Source organism: Sceloporus occidentalis, unplaced genomic scaffold (genome assembly GCF_023333645.1).
Source record: "Sceloporus occidentalis isolate IW3139 unplaced genomic scaffold, rSceOcc1.0.p SCAF_32, whole genome shotgun sequence".
NCBI classification, from domain to species: Eukaryota; Metazoa; Chordata; class Lepidosauria; order Squamata; family Phrynosomatidae; genus Sceloporus; species Sceloporus occidentalis.
The window spans coordinates 3,774,289-3,790,111 of record NW_028317012.1 but is presented as its reverse complement, the minus strand read 5'-3'; the positions used below and the strand labels follow the sequence as shown (position 1 = coordinate 3,790,111).

At 41.1% G+C, this 15,823-nt stretch overlaps 1 protein-coding gene across 1 annotated transcript; it reads right to left on the bottom strand.

Annotated features, from left to right (window-relative positions):
• Positions 1-3,407: 3,407 nt before the first annotated feature.
• Positions 3,408-14,214, bottom strand: LOC149298548 (dr1-associated corepressor-like). The gene is made up of 7 exons (XM_089487418.1): positions 14,173-14,214; positions 9,323-9,395; positions 7,191-7,284; positions 5,917-6,036; positions 5,252-5,342; positions 4,841-4,929; positions 3,408-3,537 (listed from the first exon to the last, which is right to left on the bottom strand). Exons 1-7 carry the CDS (start codon positions 14,212-14,214, stop codon positions 3,408-3,410), a joined length of 639 nt encoding a protein of 212 aa, XP_089343544.1.
• Between the last annotated feature and the right edge of the window lie 1,609 nt (positions 14,215-15,823).

Sequence of the window (15,823 nt, the reverse complement as noted above, 5' to 3'; positions counted from 1 at the left end):
TCTTAAAAGAAAAAAAATGTTAGTACTTTCTGAAAATCAAAGCTTCTCAATATCGGGTATAAACACCGTAATGCCTTAATGACTGCTTTAACTCTATCTGGCATTGATTCTACACGTTTGTGCAGAATGTTCCAATCCACGTTTCTGGTTGGAAAGCTATCCATATTAGCAATCTTATTATTACCCTTTATTAATTAAGCGCCAACATATTACACAATACTGTACAATTTAAATAGAGTGGTTAACACATACATAAAAAATATACATTTACATATTTAGACACAGCAGGAGTTGAGGACCCTGCCCATGAGCTTGAGATCTAGCCTTATGGTACATTTATAACAAGGTCCTGGCAAGGATGGTGGGCTTACCACGGCCCCCGCTTGTGAGCTTACAATCTCCTTTCTCTTTCTTGGACTTAAAATATACCTGAGACAGCTTTGATATGTGTTTAGGATTGTTCTCATGTTGGGAAATGTGTTTAAGCCATAAGGGATGACATGCCTCTGCAGACTAGAGTGGTACTTTGGTCAACAAGAATAGGCAAAACATTCGCATGCCATAATATTCCTTGCATTAGATCTACTTGTAGGTTTTAAGGTGTTATATACTGTTGTGTTAGCCTACCATATGGTCCAGTCTTCTGCTGTGAAATTTCTGTATTGCTTGCCCCATGTTTTTTCGGCAAAGAAACTGTTTTGAGACGGTTACTCTTCCACAAGGGGCGCGCTTTGATGTTTCTGGTTCAGCTGTGCTTGAATTGTGAACGCAGATGCTCCATAACGATGATTGCTTTATATACTGTTCTTCCGATGTGTGGTCACTTGAGGTCTGTCTGGTCTTGCTTCGGATAAAAATGATTTGGTTTCACAAAATCTCTTCAGTCTGCATTGTTCTACCCCTTAGAAATATTTAACCTCAGCACTTGTTCTCAAATTGCTTCTGTAAATTCTGATGTCCCTCAAAAGGTCCTAACAGGCGCTCTTGCTGGACCACATTAATAGAATAGCAGGTGTTAAGAGAAATTGAACTCTCATGTGTTCTAGTATGCTAGTCTTTCAATGAAATAGATAATAGCACGACAGTTTTGAAAAATGTAAGCAAAAGGTGTGTGAGGGGGATATTAATAGCAATGTCACAGATTAAAAAAAATTTCTTACTGTTAAAGAATTTATTCCTGCTGATTACAATATTTTACTACTTTTTAATACATGATTAAATGAAAGAGAGTTGGTGGTGGTGAAGTATGAGCAGGAACATTCTTCCATTCTTCTTTTTAGAGAAATATGGGCACATGATCTGTCACTTTCACTCTCTGTAAGAAACTGGTAATTGCAAACAGATGGCCATCAGTGAACTAAGGAGCATTCCTTCAACTATCCATTCATAATCTGTTTTTTTGGTGTTTTTTTTTTATTACCCAAATTTGGCTGAGAAAGTTCTCTAAAAGCTATGGAGCAGGTGCATCAACACTACAAGACCAAATTTGGGAGATATGTAAGATACCAAGATGTAGGTGGCAAAGTCTTGTGGCAACCTAGACAATGCTATATCTTGGCTACCCATGCGCTGCCCACCAGTGGAACTGTGCAGTTCAGGGGCCAATGAAAGATTGTAAGTGCTGTCTTTAGTACAGGGGACCACTGGGCTGTATATTGCATACTTTCAAAAGCAGCATACAAATAACAAGTGCCAGTGAAATTGTATGTTCCTTCTGACATTTTAAATGGATTAGTAAAAAGTATTTTTTGGGGGCCAGCATCGCCTGTGGAACCACTACCTTCAAGTAGCTAAAAATCAATAGCTATTTAAATAACTTGGTAAATACATAAGAAGGTAGTTTTGTATGGAATAATGTAATACACTCAACACAAGCCAGAATACAAGCCTAAATAAATGGTCAAAGGACAAAGTACGTGGACTTTCAGTTTGTGTTTCAGCCACACACACACAGATGTATAAGATCGAGCACATAGGCCGCCATCTCCATAGACAAACATTGGCAGTAGAATGCCCGCACAGTCACAGAACAGGGCTATTGAATTCTAAAACACATAGGGCATAAAAAAATGAATTGCCTGTCCGCTGTAGCATCACACTGGAAGCAACATCAGTACAAGCACCGTACGTGAGAAGATTCATGAAATCTGGAAGTCTGATGGATGAATCTGGTTTGGTGGAGGCCAGGAGAACGCTGCCTACTGTAAAGTTTAGTGGAGGACAGATGATAGTCTTAGGTGGTTTTTCAGGGTTTGGGTTATGCACATTAGTTCCAGTGAAGGGTAATGTTAGTGCTACAGCATTGTAAGACATGATTGTGTGCTTTCAACTTTGTGGCACCAGTTTGGGAAAGTCGCTTTCAGCATGACCATACCTCTGGCACAAAAGCAAGATCCATAAAATTCACGGCTTGACAAGTTTGGCGTGGAGAAACTCGAGTGGCTGCACAAAGCCCTGACCTTAACCCCCCCCTGAATACCTTTGAGATGAATCAGAACGTTGATTATGAGCCAGGCCTTCTCATCTAACATCAGTGCCTGGCCTCACAAATCCTCTTTGGGCCAAAATCTTGCGGAAAGCCTTCTCTGACCAGTAAAGGCTGCTATCGCTGCAAAGAGGGGCTGCTCCTTATCAGTACCGTAGTTTTGGAACGGGCTGCCCAACAAGCTCATATAGATGTGATGGTCAGCATTTCACCTCTCAAACTGTCTGATGCACTAAGGAGAGCCCTTGTGAGTTTCTCCTCCATGAAGCACAAAAGGTGGCCATGCCTAGTCTTGTTGTTAACTGAAGTGGGTAATCAACTTTTGTTTGTTAAACCCAGGCATAAGTGAGGGTTGTTCTTTGCTGCCATCCATCTCTGCCAGAGGCAAACCAGCCAACTGGGCAGTGCAATCACGCCGCCAGAAACACTGCTAATCGGTTTCACACTGAAACATACAGCATGCCAGAGATAGGCTGGAGACTGACTACAAACAAGCATTATACATCATATCAAAAAATGAGACCTTCCAATAGCTATAGAAAGAATTAAAGCAGTTTTGCTTAAATACCATGCCTACGTTATATTTATGCAAACAGCAAATGCCTGTGACCCTGAAATCATTATGGGTTCCCTGAAAATGTGTCTAATGTAGGAATTAGTGAAGATGAAGAGTTGAAGAATCATTAAGCTGGGTAGTGTTTTAACAAACAGTAATTATTAGTAATCCTGAACAACAGTAATACTACTATGTAAAAAAACACAAATAAAGAGACTATTGAATCCTCCAACTCCTTTTTTAATAAATTTAAGAACACATTTAACCCCACAAACCCCAAGGCATTCTACCTCCCGTTTAAAAACCAAAATAAAAGGGAAAAAAGCAAATAAATGAAAACGGAATTTAAATGGGTCTTTCCAGAGGCTACGAATCATAATCCTCTTCCTCTTCGCAGACAGGGGGTGGTAACGGAGCTGGCATTGTGGTCAGAGCAGCAGGTACCTGGGGCAGGGAAGGCCCAGAATGGAAGTGAAGGAATGATGGAGCCTGAGGACTGTAAAAGCAAGAGTAGAGAGATATTAATCAAACATTAAGAAACGTAAAAAGCAGAAGGACAATGCAGAAGAAACAAGGGAAGATGCTTGCAGAACATGACTTAAAGTTTTTTCATTGCCTTCTTTCATGTAAGTAAATATCCACATAATGTGCTGTCCTTAAACATGCACAGATTAATACATTTCCGAGAGTTTAGTTGCTTGGGCACGATAGCATCATTATTTCCAACTGGACCATAAAGATAAAATAAGTACACACTGTAATTGTGTCAGGCAGCTACTGGGATATGAAATGTAATTGTGTAAGACAGCTATTGGAAAGTGAAACAGTCACTGCATTCTCTGGGGTGCAGTCTTAAAACTGAACAGTAAACCAATTGACAGAGATCTACACGTCCCCAGTGAACTCAAGACTATGAATTGGGAATGCCAAAACCCCGTGTATGGCAGCTGCAGCCTGAACCTTCACTATAGTAAGGTATAAAACAACTCCTGTTTAAACATTCTAGGTTCAAATGTCCTAGTGTTTAGGCTATCCTAGGCTGTTTAAGAGTTTGCTTATCACAATTCACTAGTGCAAAATGTATACACATATAATTATATATATCTTGAACCAGACATATTAATCAGAGCCTGCAACATAAACATAAAGTTAACCCCTTGAGGACCAATGGCATACAAGGCATCACAAAACTATCCCTAGGGGACCTACAACTGACAAGATACATAATGGTTGAAACTGGTGATGTGGTGACACACAGTGGATTGGGGTGGGGTGGGGACAGCACCGATCATAGCCCAGTCTCCCCTCATTAAAAGCTAGCATCGCTGGCTCTCAGGTGACAGATTCAGTTTAATGGTGCTCAGTAGAAATGCTGCTTAAAGTGTTTGAATGTCCAAAACAGAATTCGGGTGTCCACTCCCTACTGTGTCAAAACTGACACAGCAGAAAGCAATGAACAGTTTAAGAGAGACCCCGTAGCATCCGTAGAGGGTCTCGACTCTTCCTGTTTGTACTGTAAAACACAATTTGACATTTGTGTGGGCACACTAAACGAGAAATTTGAAAGACATGAAAATTGCTCTGGTCCTGTAGGTATGAAACAGGAGTGCTCCTTAAGGGGTTAAAACTCCCAATTCAAATCAAGGTAGAAGTGACAAGAATCAAGGTTCTTCTCTCCGGTACTATGCAGCAAGCCCATCCGAAACTGGGAATATAGTTTCCCTAAGGTGGCACGCAAGAAAAGCCCACTCTGTCAAAGTCTTCTAGCATCATTTTGACACCTTTGAGAATATTTTTACCTTTGAAAAGTGACGTGTGATTGATTTCCTGCAGCAGGCGCAGAACACATCTCTTCTTCACCTTCTGTTTCCGTACCTTCTGAATCATCCTGTAAGATCGAGAACAATAAACATAACTAAACCAGTCTAGTTTCAAGATGGACGGACTCTAAAACCACTCTAGGGGGGCCTTGTTCATTGGGCACAGTTCAAAAATCACCAAATCAATCCAAACACTTACTCAAACTGGGGAATACCCAAATTATGTTTTTGGTTTTTAATCAAAGGTCAAAATTTAACTTTTAATTTAATTGTTTAAAAAATAAAGATTTGCAGGTCATGGTTGTTTCAAAAACAACTAGTTTAATGTCTGATGGTACATTTACAGCTGAAGTTAAAAATACAAATACACACAGTGTTCGTATCACAGACCTCTTGCTCTGAATCTGTCTCCGACTGTTTTTTATCTTTCCCTTTCATGGCTGTTCCTCCATTTTTCCGACTACTTCCTGGTTTTCGACCCCTTTAAAAAGACAAATTATAAAAGGAGTGTTATGCTAAAAGCCAAAAAGGTTAATGTTCTCAACATAAAACCACCAGATGCCTTATGACAAAGGCCGTAGGCCCAATAAAAGCTTCTTAAATATTTGTGTTGTGGTTTAAAAGTTGTGCTACTGAACTCCTAGGACAACATTAGAGAAAACGGACGCAGCTTCCACGCAAACACGAGATTTTAATCCTACGCCGGAAGCTTGGTTGGCCACATGTAGAAATGAACGGTCAATGCGTGCAGAGACTTAGAAGAAATGTTGCTGTGCTGGCTTTTCACAATACACAGTAAAGTACCAATGTCTCTCTGACTGCATAGCTAAGGACAAAAAGAGCATAATGCTTGGGCAATAGTGAAAAGATTCTGGACATCTGGACCAACATGTAAACACAAAGTAAGAAATCCGAACACACTCAGCAAATACTACTTAAAAGCCCCTAAGGCATAAATATTGGTGATTCCAACAAACTATATGGTCATATACGACGTAGAGTTCTTGCTTTGTTTGGGATCTGAACCATAGCCCCCTCTAGGAGCTCTTCCTCACCTCCTTGACACTCTCTCCCCCTCTGTGTGATTGTCATCAGTCTCTCCCTGCATATCTGGTACTGCGGCCACAAGATCCTTCAGAAAGTCAAATTGCTGTTCAAGTTCAATACACTGTTTCCTGATCGAAAAGGGAATGGAAAATTAAAGAAGTTTAGAGAAAAATGTATTTCTTTTTACATGTTTACATATAAAACCCAACTACACTGATCCGGAGGACAAATCCCATGACCAATACCCCACCAATTGTAAGACAGTCAACGGGCCGGACAGTAATGGTAATTAATCAATGGCCTACTGGATAGCAATGTGCTCTCCAAACCTATATTGAAACCCAAATGAGGATGATATGTATAGTTCAAAAAATAATTGAACTATATATTTCTTGGCATGGTCAACATTTATATTTTTATAGTCTTTTTAATTAAAGGATAATATATGTCCGTATAGTTTTGAAGTGCCCAGACTCAGAGGACAGTACTGTGATATTAGCATAATGTTAAAGGATTGTAAGAACAAAGCCTTCCTTGCATGGATGATGTTTGAAGGGACACTCCAGCCATCATATGCACTTTACAGTATATGATAGTTGAGTGATCTCCAAATGCCCCCTTGTAAATACATATGCATCCCCCAACCCAGAGTATTTTAAGATGTATTCTTCTTTTGTGAGGCTGTCAATGACAAACTGTCCATTTAAGAGGACTGTGACATGATGTTATGTATACCGCAATTAAAAAGCTGTGTGAATTCCAGATCCACTAATGTGTGCTTGAATGATACACAGGGTAATCAAGTCTGAAACTTGGCAGACTATTTATTGTTTTGGCACAAGCCTATTACTACTGTGCATATTTTTGGTAGAAACAATATAAACATCATGTTTGTAGGGGGGGGGAGAAGGAGAATTAGAACATTTGATGGTGTGTTTTATTGTTATATGCAGATGACCTCCTCATGCGGTCAATAGCAGCATATTAAATCAAACTGGGAGACTGTTGGCAAATAGCATTTTAGATGAGCTGCCACGGGTCACATTCAGCTTCTAGGTTCAACGAGCCTAAAGGATAAGAAGGTTATCACTGTAATTTGGTGCTTTAACAATAAGGAGGAGGGAAAATGTATCTTGGCAAAAAGATATCCGATTCCTTGCAAGGATTCCAAATACAAATAATTAAAATACACAGAATAGCAATGCCACAGAGAAAGCAAGATAAAAAACATTCACAAGAGACATCCCGGTAAAGTGTAAGGACGGCAAAGAATCAAACTCACAGGTGTGATGTAGTCATAGTCTTGGCGCTTCGAGACTGTGTTACCTGGCAGGCCTTCTTCAGGAGCGACTCCAGGAAGAGCTCAAGTGCACGAGCTGAGTGAACGTTAAGGAAGGGTGGACATTAATACGGATACCAAGTAGTTTCAAAAATCAGCAAGGGTCGTTTGGGCGTCTCTCACCATTTCTTTCCCTGGCCTGTCCAAAAATTGGTCCGTAGCTACGATCATGGCTATGAGACATCATGATACCCCGTGCCACTGCTTTTAGGTTACATCGTGATGGCATCTAGTATCATGCCTTTAAGTGAGCCGTGCGCTTCCATGTACGCAGTTACCAGCTGAATTATTGCGCGGGAAACAGTATCCCTGCGGGAAACAGTAGTCATCTCCATGGTCTTGAGGTTGCCATGATTATTAAATCACAAAGTTCCGCCTCCCTGTACTCATTTGGTCATATTTCCCGTTATTGCCATGTTTGTATCAATTATTGGAATTTAAGAGGTGTGCTTTGGGGAAGAAAACAAACAAAAAATATTACTTGCTGCACTATTATCTTGACATTTTTGGCTGCTTTTGTTTCCGTTAATGTTTTGGGGCTTGTTTTAAGGGTATTTATATATGGTACAATATGCAAATGAAATAAATTGTAATCTCTTGATTAGTTTTTTTTTTTATTCCAAGAGGTATATATGGTGTAAGCCTATAGCGGTTTATGTTCTGTGTTTACAGAATATCCATAATGGGAATGCTTTTATTCCTCAGAAACAAGGAATGGTCTTATATTCAAGGTCGTCTTCAAACCAGACCTCAAATCGGAGGTCTGATTACAAGACTAAGCTCCAGATCCCCCGCAGCGCTGCTGGGGACCCGGATCCTCCTCTCTGGCAGCCTCTGCTGCTGCCGGCACTTCCTCTGGGGGCTTCTATGATGGAGCACCGGCATCACATGACCTTCTGAAGAATGTTTGCTGGATGTGCATAGACAACACCCGCTGCTGCCGGCACTTCCGCTGGAGCTTCTATGACCGGAAGGTCATGTGATGCCGGCGCTCCATCATAGAAGCCCCGGCGGAAGCACTGGCCACCAGCAGCGAAGGGCTGCATCGGACAGACCTTCACCGGCTGCCCGACTTGACACCAGGGAGTCTGAACACAGGTCACAAGTAAAAGGGATGCACTGGTAAGTCGGAGGGTTTAGAGTGGCATGGGGCAGAGTGGCAGAGTCAGGGAAGCAGAGTGGCAAATAAGGGATTAAAAGGCATATCTGAGAGCATATTAGGAAGGCGAAGTGGCATATAGGGGGGTATAAGGGATATCTTTCTTTTTTTCCTAAAATTAATATTCAAATTTTGGGGGGTCGTCTTATAATTGAGCAAATACGGTAACTTAATATGCATTTTTCACAGTCCATTTAAAAAGTATTTTAAAAGTAATATGCACAGTCCATTTAAAAAGCTGTCTTACAGGGTTTTGTTTTTTGTTTTTTTTCCACAGGAGGACAGAATAATTTTGCTGTGTCTGTGTGTGTGTGTGAGCTATGTAACAAAACGGTACAAATGTGGACTCCTCTGGTAACAGAGGAAAGACATTCAGACAGACTGATCCCATGTAGAATACTAGAGGATATAGTATTACATCCACAGTCAATAAGTGGCGGCCAAGTCTCCTATTGTGAAGTTACTGTTCCCCTATAGCAGCCGCAAATTAGCGAAGGAGAACCCTAGGGTATTTAGAGAGGGGAAATTGGAATCTTATGGTAATTTTGCATCCAGAAATGTCAGCTTTTTATTCCTAAGAATACATAGTGGTTGCTAACATATGAGTGGCTCAAATTGAGCAAAGTAATGCTTATTTGCTCCATAATGTAAAATCTTTGCTTGTTTAAAAGTACATGATGTTGTACTATCATCCATTCAATGACTTGCAGAACGTGGAAGTTGTTCTCCCAGAGTTAATATGCGTGTAAAATCCTCTATGTTATTATGTTTTTTTAAGGAATTACTGATAATATCCAGCAGCCTATGGGCATTGGTTCCCCCAATCTATATTATAGTACATTTCATTAATCATAATGTAAAATTGGAGGGGTCTTCAGACCAAGTACAAAAATTGGTCTTATTTATAAAAGGATACAGATTATAACAGGAACAGCAGCTGCAACTTTTCCAATTTCTTCATCTGTCTGCATAATCTTCTTAATTCTTGCCTTCAAAGCGGAAAATAAAAATCTGTATGAACACATCTTTGTTAAAAATGAATAAAAGTGTGCTTGATTAGAAAAACATGCAACCAGTGAAAGACTACTTTAAGTGCCAAATTTTGACCTTGTAAAATCCACAGTTCAAGGGTTATCAGGCCAATAAAAAGTCACCGACTTATCCATGCATTATACAGGGCTGGCCAAACTCTTCCTGCAGCAAAACCTCACCGAGATTAGACTTTTTTTAATGTATGTTGAAGTGGAGGAGCTGAAACAACTCTTCTGCAAACTCCCAGAGAAATCGCATGCTTTATGACAAGATGGCCAGTCATTTGATGCACCAGATCATGGCCTAAGTAACAAGAACTTCATTTCATTAGGAAGCCCCCCACCAGTGAGAAGCTCTGCTCATTAATATATGTGGCATTTGCCACGTGACTATTGTTAATTATCAGCTGCATCAAAATAATTGACACGGCTCCTTTTAAGTAAGTTTATTTCAGTCGTGGAAACCAGTAGTCTATCGTAAAGACATGACCTCATGGATCTTGGGCGATATGAACAAATAAGGTCTTTACAACCCAAGGAGTTAAACTACACTAGTCTCTCGTATTCCGGTGATTGATAATGCCTTAAAGGCAAACGGTTGCCATCACAGCTTTTGGCAGAACAAGGTTATCAAAATTATCAACAGTTTGTGCTTTTTGCGAAGTGTAGTGGTTTGGCAACAGTCTAAAGGCTTATTTCAAAGAAGCGGAGGTGTGCGTCTCGACAAGGTTTATTAACTAAAGGGTGAGATGGCAAAAGAGTTTGCTAGAGAGTTGGTGTTTCAACTCACTGAATTCGCTATGCATTGTAAAGGACTGTTCACAGCAAGTTTCTCATGCCACAAGGATTGAGCCGACATTGCATAATTTAATCACTATGGTGCCTTTCGATCACTCTTACTGATTCAACGGAGACCCACATGGGGTCAGCCAATCTCTCCATGAAGAAGCTCACTGGAATTAGAGAACTTGACGGCGGATAATAACCATTCGACCCATCTAATGTGCCCTATTCTCCTGATGTAAAGACTCAGATGTTGAAGCTCTCAAGTTTCAGACTATGGCCTCTTCTTCTACTATGTCTTCTCCTTGGACACAGTGAATTCTTACCTGAGCATTTATTTTCCTTGTCACTTCTTGATAGCATACTAGGAGGAGAGGAGCTCTGCCTATCCAGGTAGTGAATACAAATGACTGATTTAAGCAAAAGCAAATTTAAGTATATAATAAGTTTTCAGGTAAGAATTTACAGTTTCCATGTCACTCCGGGTAGCATGCTAGAGGAGATATAAAGTTAGTGGGTGGGCTCAGAAAGCACAGCTAGTAAGACTCTTCTACCAAACTCGGCATCTTCGATAAAGGAGGTCTCTAGCTGATAATGCTTGACAAAGGTGTGTACACTCTTCTAAACTGCTGCTCTGCAGGCATCTTCGGATGTCTAGGTAACATAAATGTCAATCCTTGCCATTCATTGGTTTGGAGCAAAAAACTAGCCAAAATCATATCCCGCCGAAGAGAGAACACCTTGGGTATAAATTCTGGAGATGCTCGAAGAACCACTCCATCTTCAAAAAATTGAAGATAAGGCTTTAATGTAGACAGTGGCCGAATTCTTCACCTTCCTGGCTAATGTAAGGGGCACTAACAGGACTGTCTTCAAGGTAAGCAGGTTAAGTGACACTCCGAGGTGTGTGTGAGAAATGTGGCACTTCTATGAATTATACCATGCGTACCCGCAGCTCCTCCTTAGTACTCCTCACAGTACAATTAAAACAAGAGTAATGGATACAGGTAGGGAAGCGCAGGGTTAAACGATGTGATTACTCTAAGTGACACTCCGTCCAGGAGGTTCAATGGGAGATTTAGCATATGACTAACTTCAAGTCTCAATAAAGAACATGGGTTCTTTTGAAAGCTTGGATCATACAGACTTGACTCACCTCTCCTTTTCAATAGCCAGGCCGTCAACTTAAAATATGCTGAATTCGGATAAAGGCCAGGTCCTTGACTCGTTACGGACAGACTGACCAGCTCTGGATGTCAAATCCTTTTGGGCCAATCTGGAGCTATAATGATCACCAGGCACGTCTCTTATCTGATCTTCCTCGGCTTTTGGGGATGAGAAAGAAAAACATGGCTCATTCTGAAGATCCTTCAGCTAAAAAGGAGAAGAAGAGATCCGTCTTCCCGTAGACTGATGAGGACACGAGGTCTATCTCTGGCGATGTTCTCCTTTCCTAGTTGAAAGATGTATCACATTCTCTTCGACCCATCTTCCTATTTTCCGTATTAAGTCTCCCAGGTGGAAACTCCTTGTACCTTTCTGTCAGTTTTTCCTTTCACGCAAAGCCTGTCTTGACAAAAACAAAACTGGGTTTTCCAGATGGATAGAAGTTCCAGGAGAATGACTTGGAGACAACTCTCTTGGGGTGACCTTGCAGGAAATCTTCCAGGGAGACGCCCGAGCCTCTCAGGCTGGCATCCACAGCAATGACTGGCCAGGCTGGTTTGTAGCCACCACCTGAGAGAGGAGCATACTCACGCAGGAAGCACAAATGTCTTCTCTTCAAGGATAAGACTGACTGGTCCCAGACCCTCAGGAAAAAAAAAACTGGAGATCCCTCATATGCAGAAGTGCCAAAGGCAGCACATGTCTTGAAAAAGTCATTAGTCCCAAAAGCCACAGTTTTAATCTGCATCTGTGTCTGCGGAAGAAAAAAAAAATAAAAACAACCGTGTCTATAAGTAGACCTTTATTCATTCCATTCTTACAAAGGCAGCAACTCCTGACAGGAGCTTGGTAAAGAACATTGGGGCTGAGGCAACACAGAAGGGGAGAGCCCAGAATTGAAGATCCCTTTTGATGTAGGAACCTCCACATGCAGAAACCTCTGGGACTCCCTTCAGATAGGCACATGAAGGTAAGCATCCTGGAGATCCAAAGTTGCCTGAAAATCCCTTAAGGTAGATTTGATGGATCCCATTTTGAACTTATCTACTATCAGTAGATAACATAATGATTCAGGAATCTAAGGTTTATGATTACCCTTAAGCCTTCGGCACCATGAGTACCAGGGAGTAAGACACCTCTTCCCTTCTGGTCTGAAGGCACAGGAATCAAGACTTGATTGAACAAAAATTCCTGGATCATTTTCTGAAGTGCTAGTCTGTTTTGGTCCAAAAGAGACTCTTGAAACAGGGAACTGTTTGGAAGGACTCCAAATGATCTCCAGATCATACCGTCTGGAATTGATCCCCAGAGTTCAATCGTCTGAAGTGGCGTTGGCTCATTCTTTGAGGAATTCCCTTCAGCCTGCCTCCTACCAGAAACTCTCTGGTATCATGAATTCCAGGTAAAGCAGCCTTCCCGTGACGAAAGCTAAAGAAATAAGATAGTTCTCAGAACTCTTGAATGGGCTAGGACGAGAGAGAGGTAAAGATCTTCTTCTGGGCAGAAAAACAAAAGCTTGTCTCCAGCTCTTTCCCAAACAACAAACAATCTCTCCCACCAACACAGCTAAATAACAAACTGGGATAAGAAACACTGGCAGTAAGGGGGAAGTTCTGGGGTATGGTATGCTACTAGGTGTGACATGGAAATTATTTTTTTTCCTAATGTATGATGTAATACATAATGTATAAAGTTGTACATTCTGAATAAAGGCTAATTTCCTATACTGAACTTTAGAATGTATGAAAAATCAATGTACCATCTCCGTCTTTTTGCACTTTTCTATATAGTATCTTGGATTTCAGTTTACTTTCCCTACTTTGTTCTTTACCTCACTCCTTTATTCGAGGGGAGAGCTGGCAGTATCCTGTCCAGTAATAGAACAACCCAAGACACAAAGTACTCCCATTGTACCTATCAACGATGGTGCTTTCTATGTATGCAAGTAAGGAGTCCTGATAGGTGAAAAATACTCTAATTCAGCATCAACAGGCATGTGATGACTGAAGTGTCCCTTTAATGTTGTTGCTGTATCTTTAGGACATTCTGGAAGAGACCGTTTCATAGATATGCTAGCGTGCATATATATATATGTAGAAGATTTATAAACAAAGTATCGGAAAGTAGCACACTCTGATCCCAACATAAATGTTTTAATGTTACGATGTTACAAATAGAATAAACAAAATAAATGCTTATGCAATTTGCTGACAATAAAACTTATATTTAAACAAAAGCATCTCCATGTATGGATTTTATTACTATAGCATCAATTCCATAGCTTCGATTCGATGAATACAAAAACAAAATAAGAACACCGTTCTATATGGTGTAACTAAACTGGGGCTTTAAAAACATGTTGATAGATTTATCATCATTAAATGTGCAGTTATTAAGCTTCTATGCTAAATACCGTATTACTGCAGACACTCGCATTTGGGATTAGAACACTGAATTTATATATCATGTGATATATCATATATATGTACAGAATATAATAGGATGAGGAATACACAAACTGTGTAAAGGAGGTATGGTTGATTGTGAGGACTAAATTGCAGTGTCAAAATGTGATGAGAATGAAATGAGAGGTGCTGAGCGATAACATGCCATAGTGTCGTTTGAACTATTAAATATTAACATAAAAGATCCATGTACAGGGGCTGAACTTTGGGTGTAGAGACCTCACCAAAGAGAGCTCAGTAGGAGACTCCTCGGATAGGTTTTTAGGAAAGTCCGAGGCTGCAAAAGGAGAAGGTATATCCGGACTAGGCCGCAGACTCACCGGCGGAAATCTTGCGTTGTATTTCTTTTTCTTGCTCGGCATACTGGATACGTACAAAACTATCGAAGGGAGAAACTGGGGGAGCGAAGAGAAATCCCGAGACCACCACCGCCGGGAGACTGTCAAGATATGTCTACGAATCCGTGCCTAATAAAGTTATTTCTATTTAAGAAAAAAAACAATAGTGACCAGGCGTGTTTAGTATCCTTGGGAACAATAAAGTTAATTGATGAGGGTTTCCGTCGGAGCGGAGTAGCTCGCCGTGTTAGTTGTTGAAAGCAACAAATAAGCAGGATTATGGTTTTCCCTATAGGCGCTTTTATACCATAGTCAGCATTGCACCATTTATTCATAGTTGGTAAAATATCGTAATATACAGATGTCTAAAAATGTTTGATGCATTAACATAAAAAATAAATCACCTTATCAGAGGCCATTCCGTAATTCTTTCTGGCACCGTCTGATATTTTAATTAAGTCTCTTGTATTGGCATTTGCCCATTTTCTGGTTTGCTAGTAAAGTGAATTGAAAAAAACAACACTCCTTCCAATTAGGGAAGTCAAAATGGTTGCGGTTTCCGCAGCAACCGGGCCTAGGACCCGGAAGTACGATTCCCGAGCCTGGTGACAACGGAGTCCGCCCTCCAGTAAGAGAACCGATGGTGGCTTTTACCATTAACACTTATTTTACTTCATACGCTCGAGTCCGTTGTTTCTCATAAACTATTAATTTGTATTTAATATGGGGGTTCGTGCCCGTTTATTGCACGCCTCGCAGGATTCTCATTCTATACACTGTGACGGTACTTTTTCTTTTTTGTTGTTCCGTAGACCGACACGAGAGCTTATTCTCGTTTTAAGCGACTCTTTCCTTCTGTCTGTAATACGCTCGGTTATTATAGGTCTGTGACTAGTGCCTCCGTTATACATTTGCCAGGGTTACGCTGCCATCTATATAAAGGGCCAGAAAGCCATGCAAGCGGATATGTCCTCAGGGTGTAACCGCTTTATTCACTATTGATCCTTACAGAGATGCTATCCATACCTGCTAAGTGTCCCTCTTTAGGACCCACATCCCTCCCTGACATGGGACTGTCCTATGCATCCCAGTGTAATCATTAAAAGTGCATGTGTTTATGAATGGAATTGCAGTGATAACCAGGCTTGGTGTTTAAATCGCACCTGACCACTCTTCCAACCTAAATTACTAAACTGATTCCCTCTGCTTCATTGCTATCTTGTTTATTTGTCCAGGGTTGGTTGTTGAGCCGTGCCACCAGATCGTACGGCCCCGGGATGCCACCTAACTGGTAAACATGTAAATAACCGCGAGCAACTATTACCCTGTGAAAGGCATGCAGTGTATCGCACCGCACTCAGCTATGTGCTGCTGGTCAGTGCTCAGACCAGTGGCGTCCTTAGCATCAAACCTGAGTGTGAAGGCGGTGAAGGTCTCTGCAGCATCTCCACTAACGCATCCTTATCCACTGCCTTATATCTCGGTGCTCTGCAGCAGCGGATGGTGTGCAGGCCACAGGAGAAGATGCACAGACCCTCACCTCCAGACTGCGGGGGCCAAAGCAGCAGCTGCCGCGTGTCCTTAAGATAAGGCAACTTTTCCGCCTCACATTAAGGACAGCACTGTCGGTGTG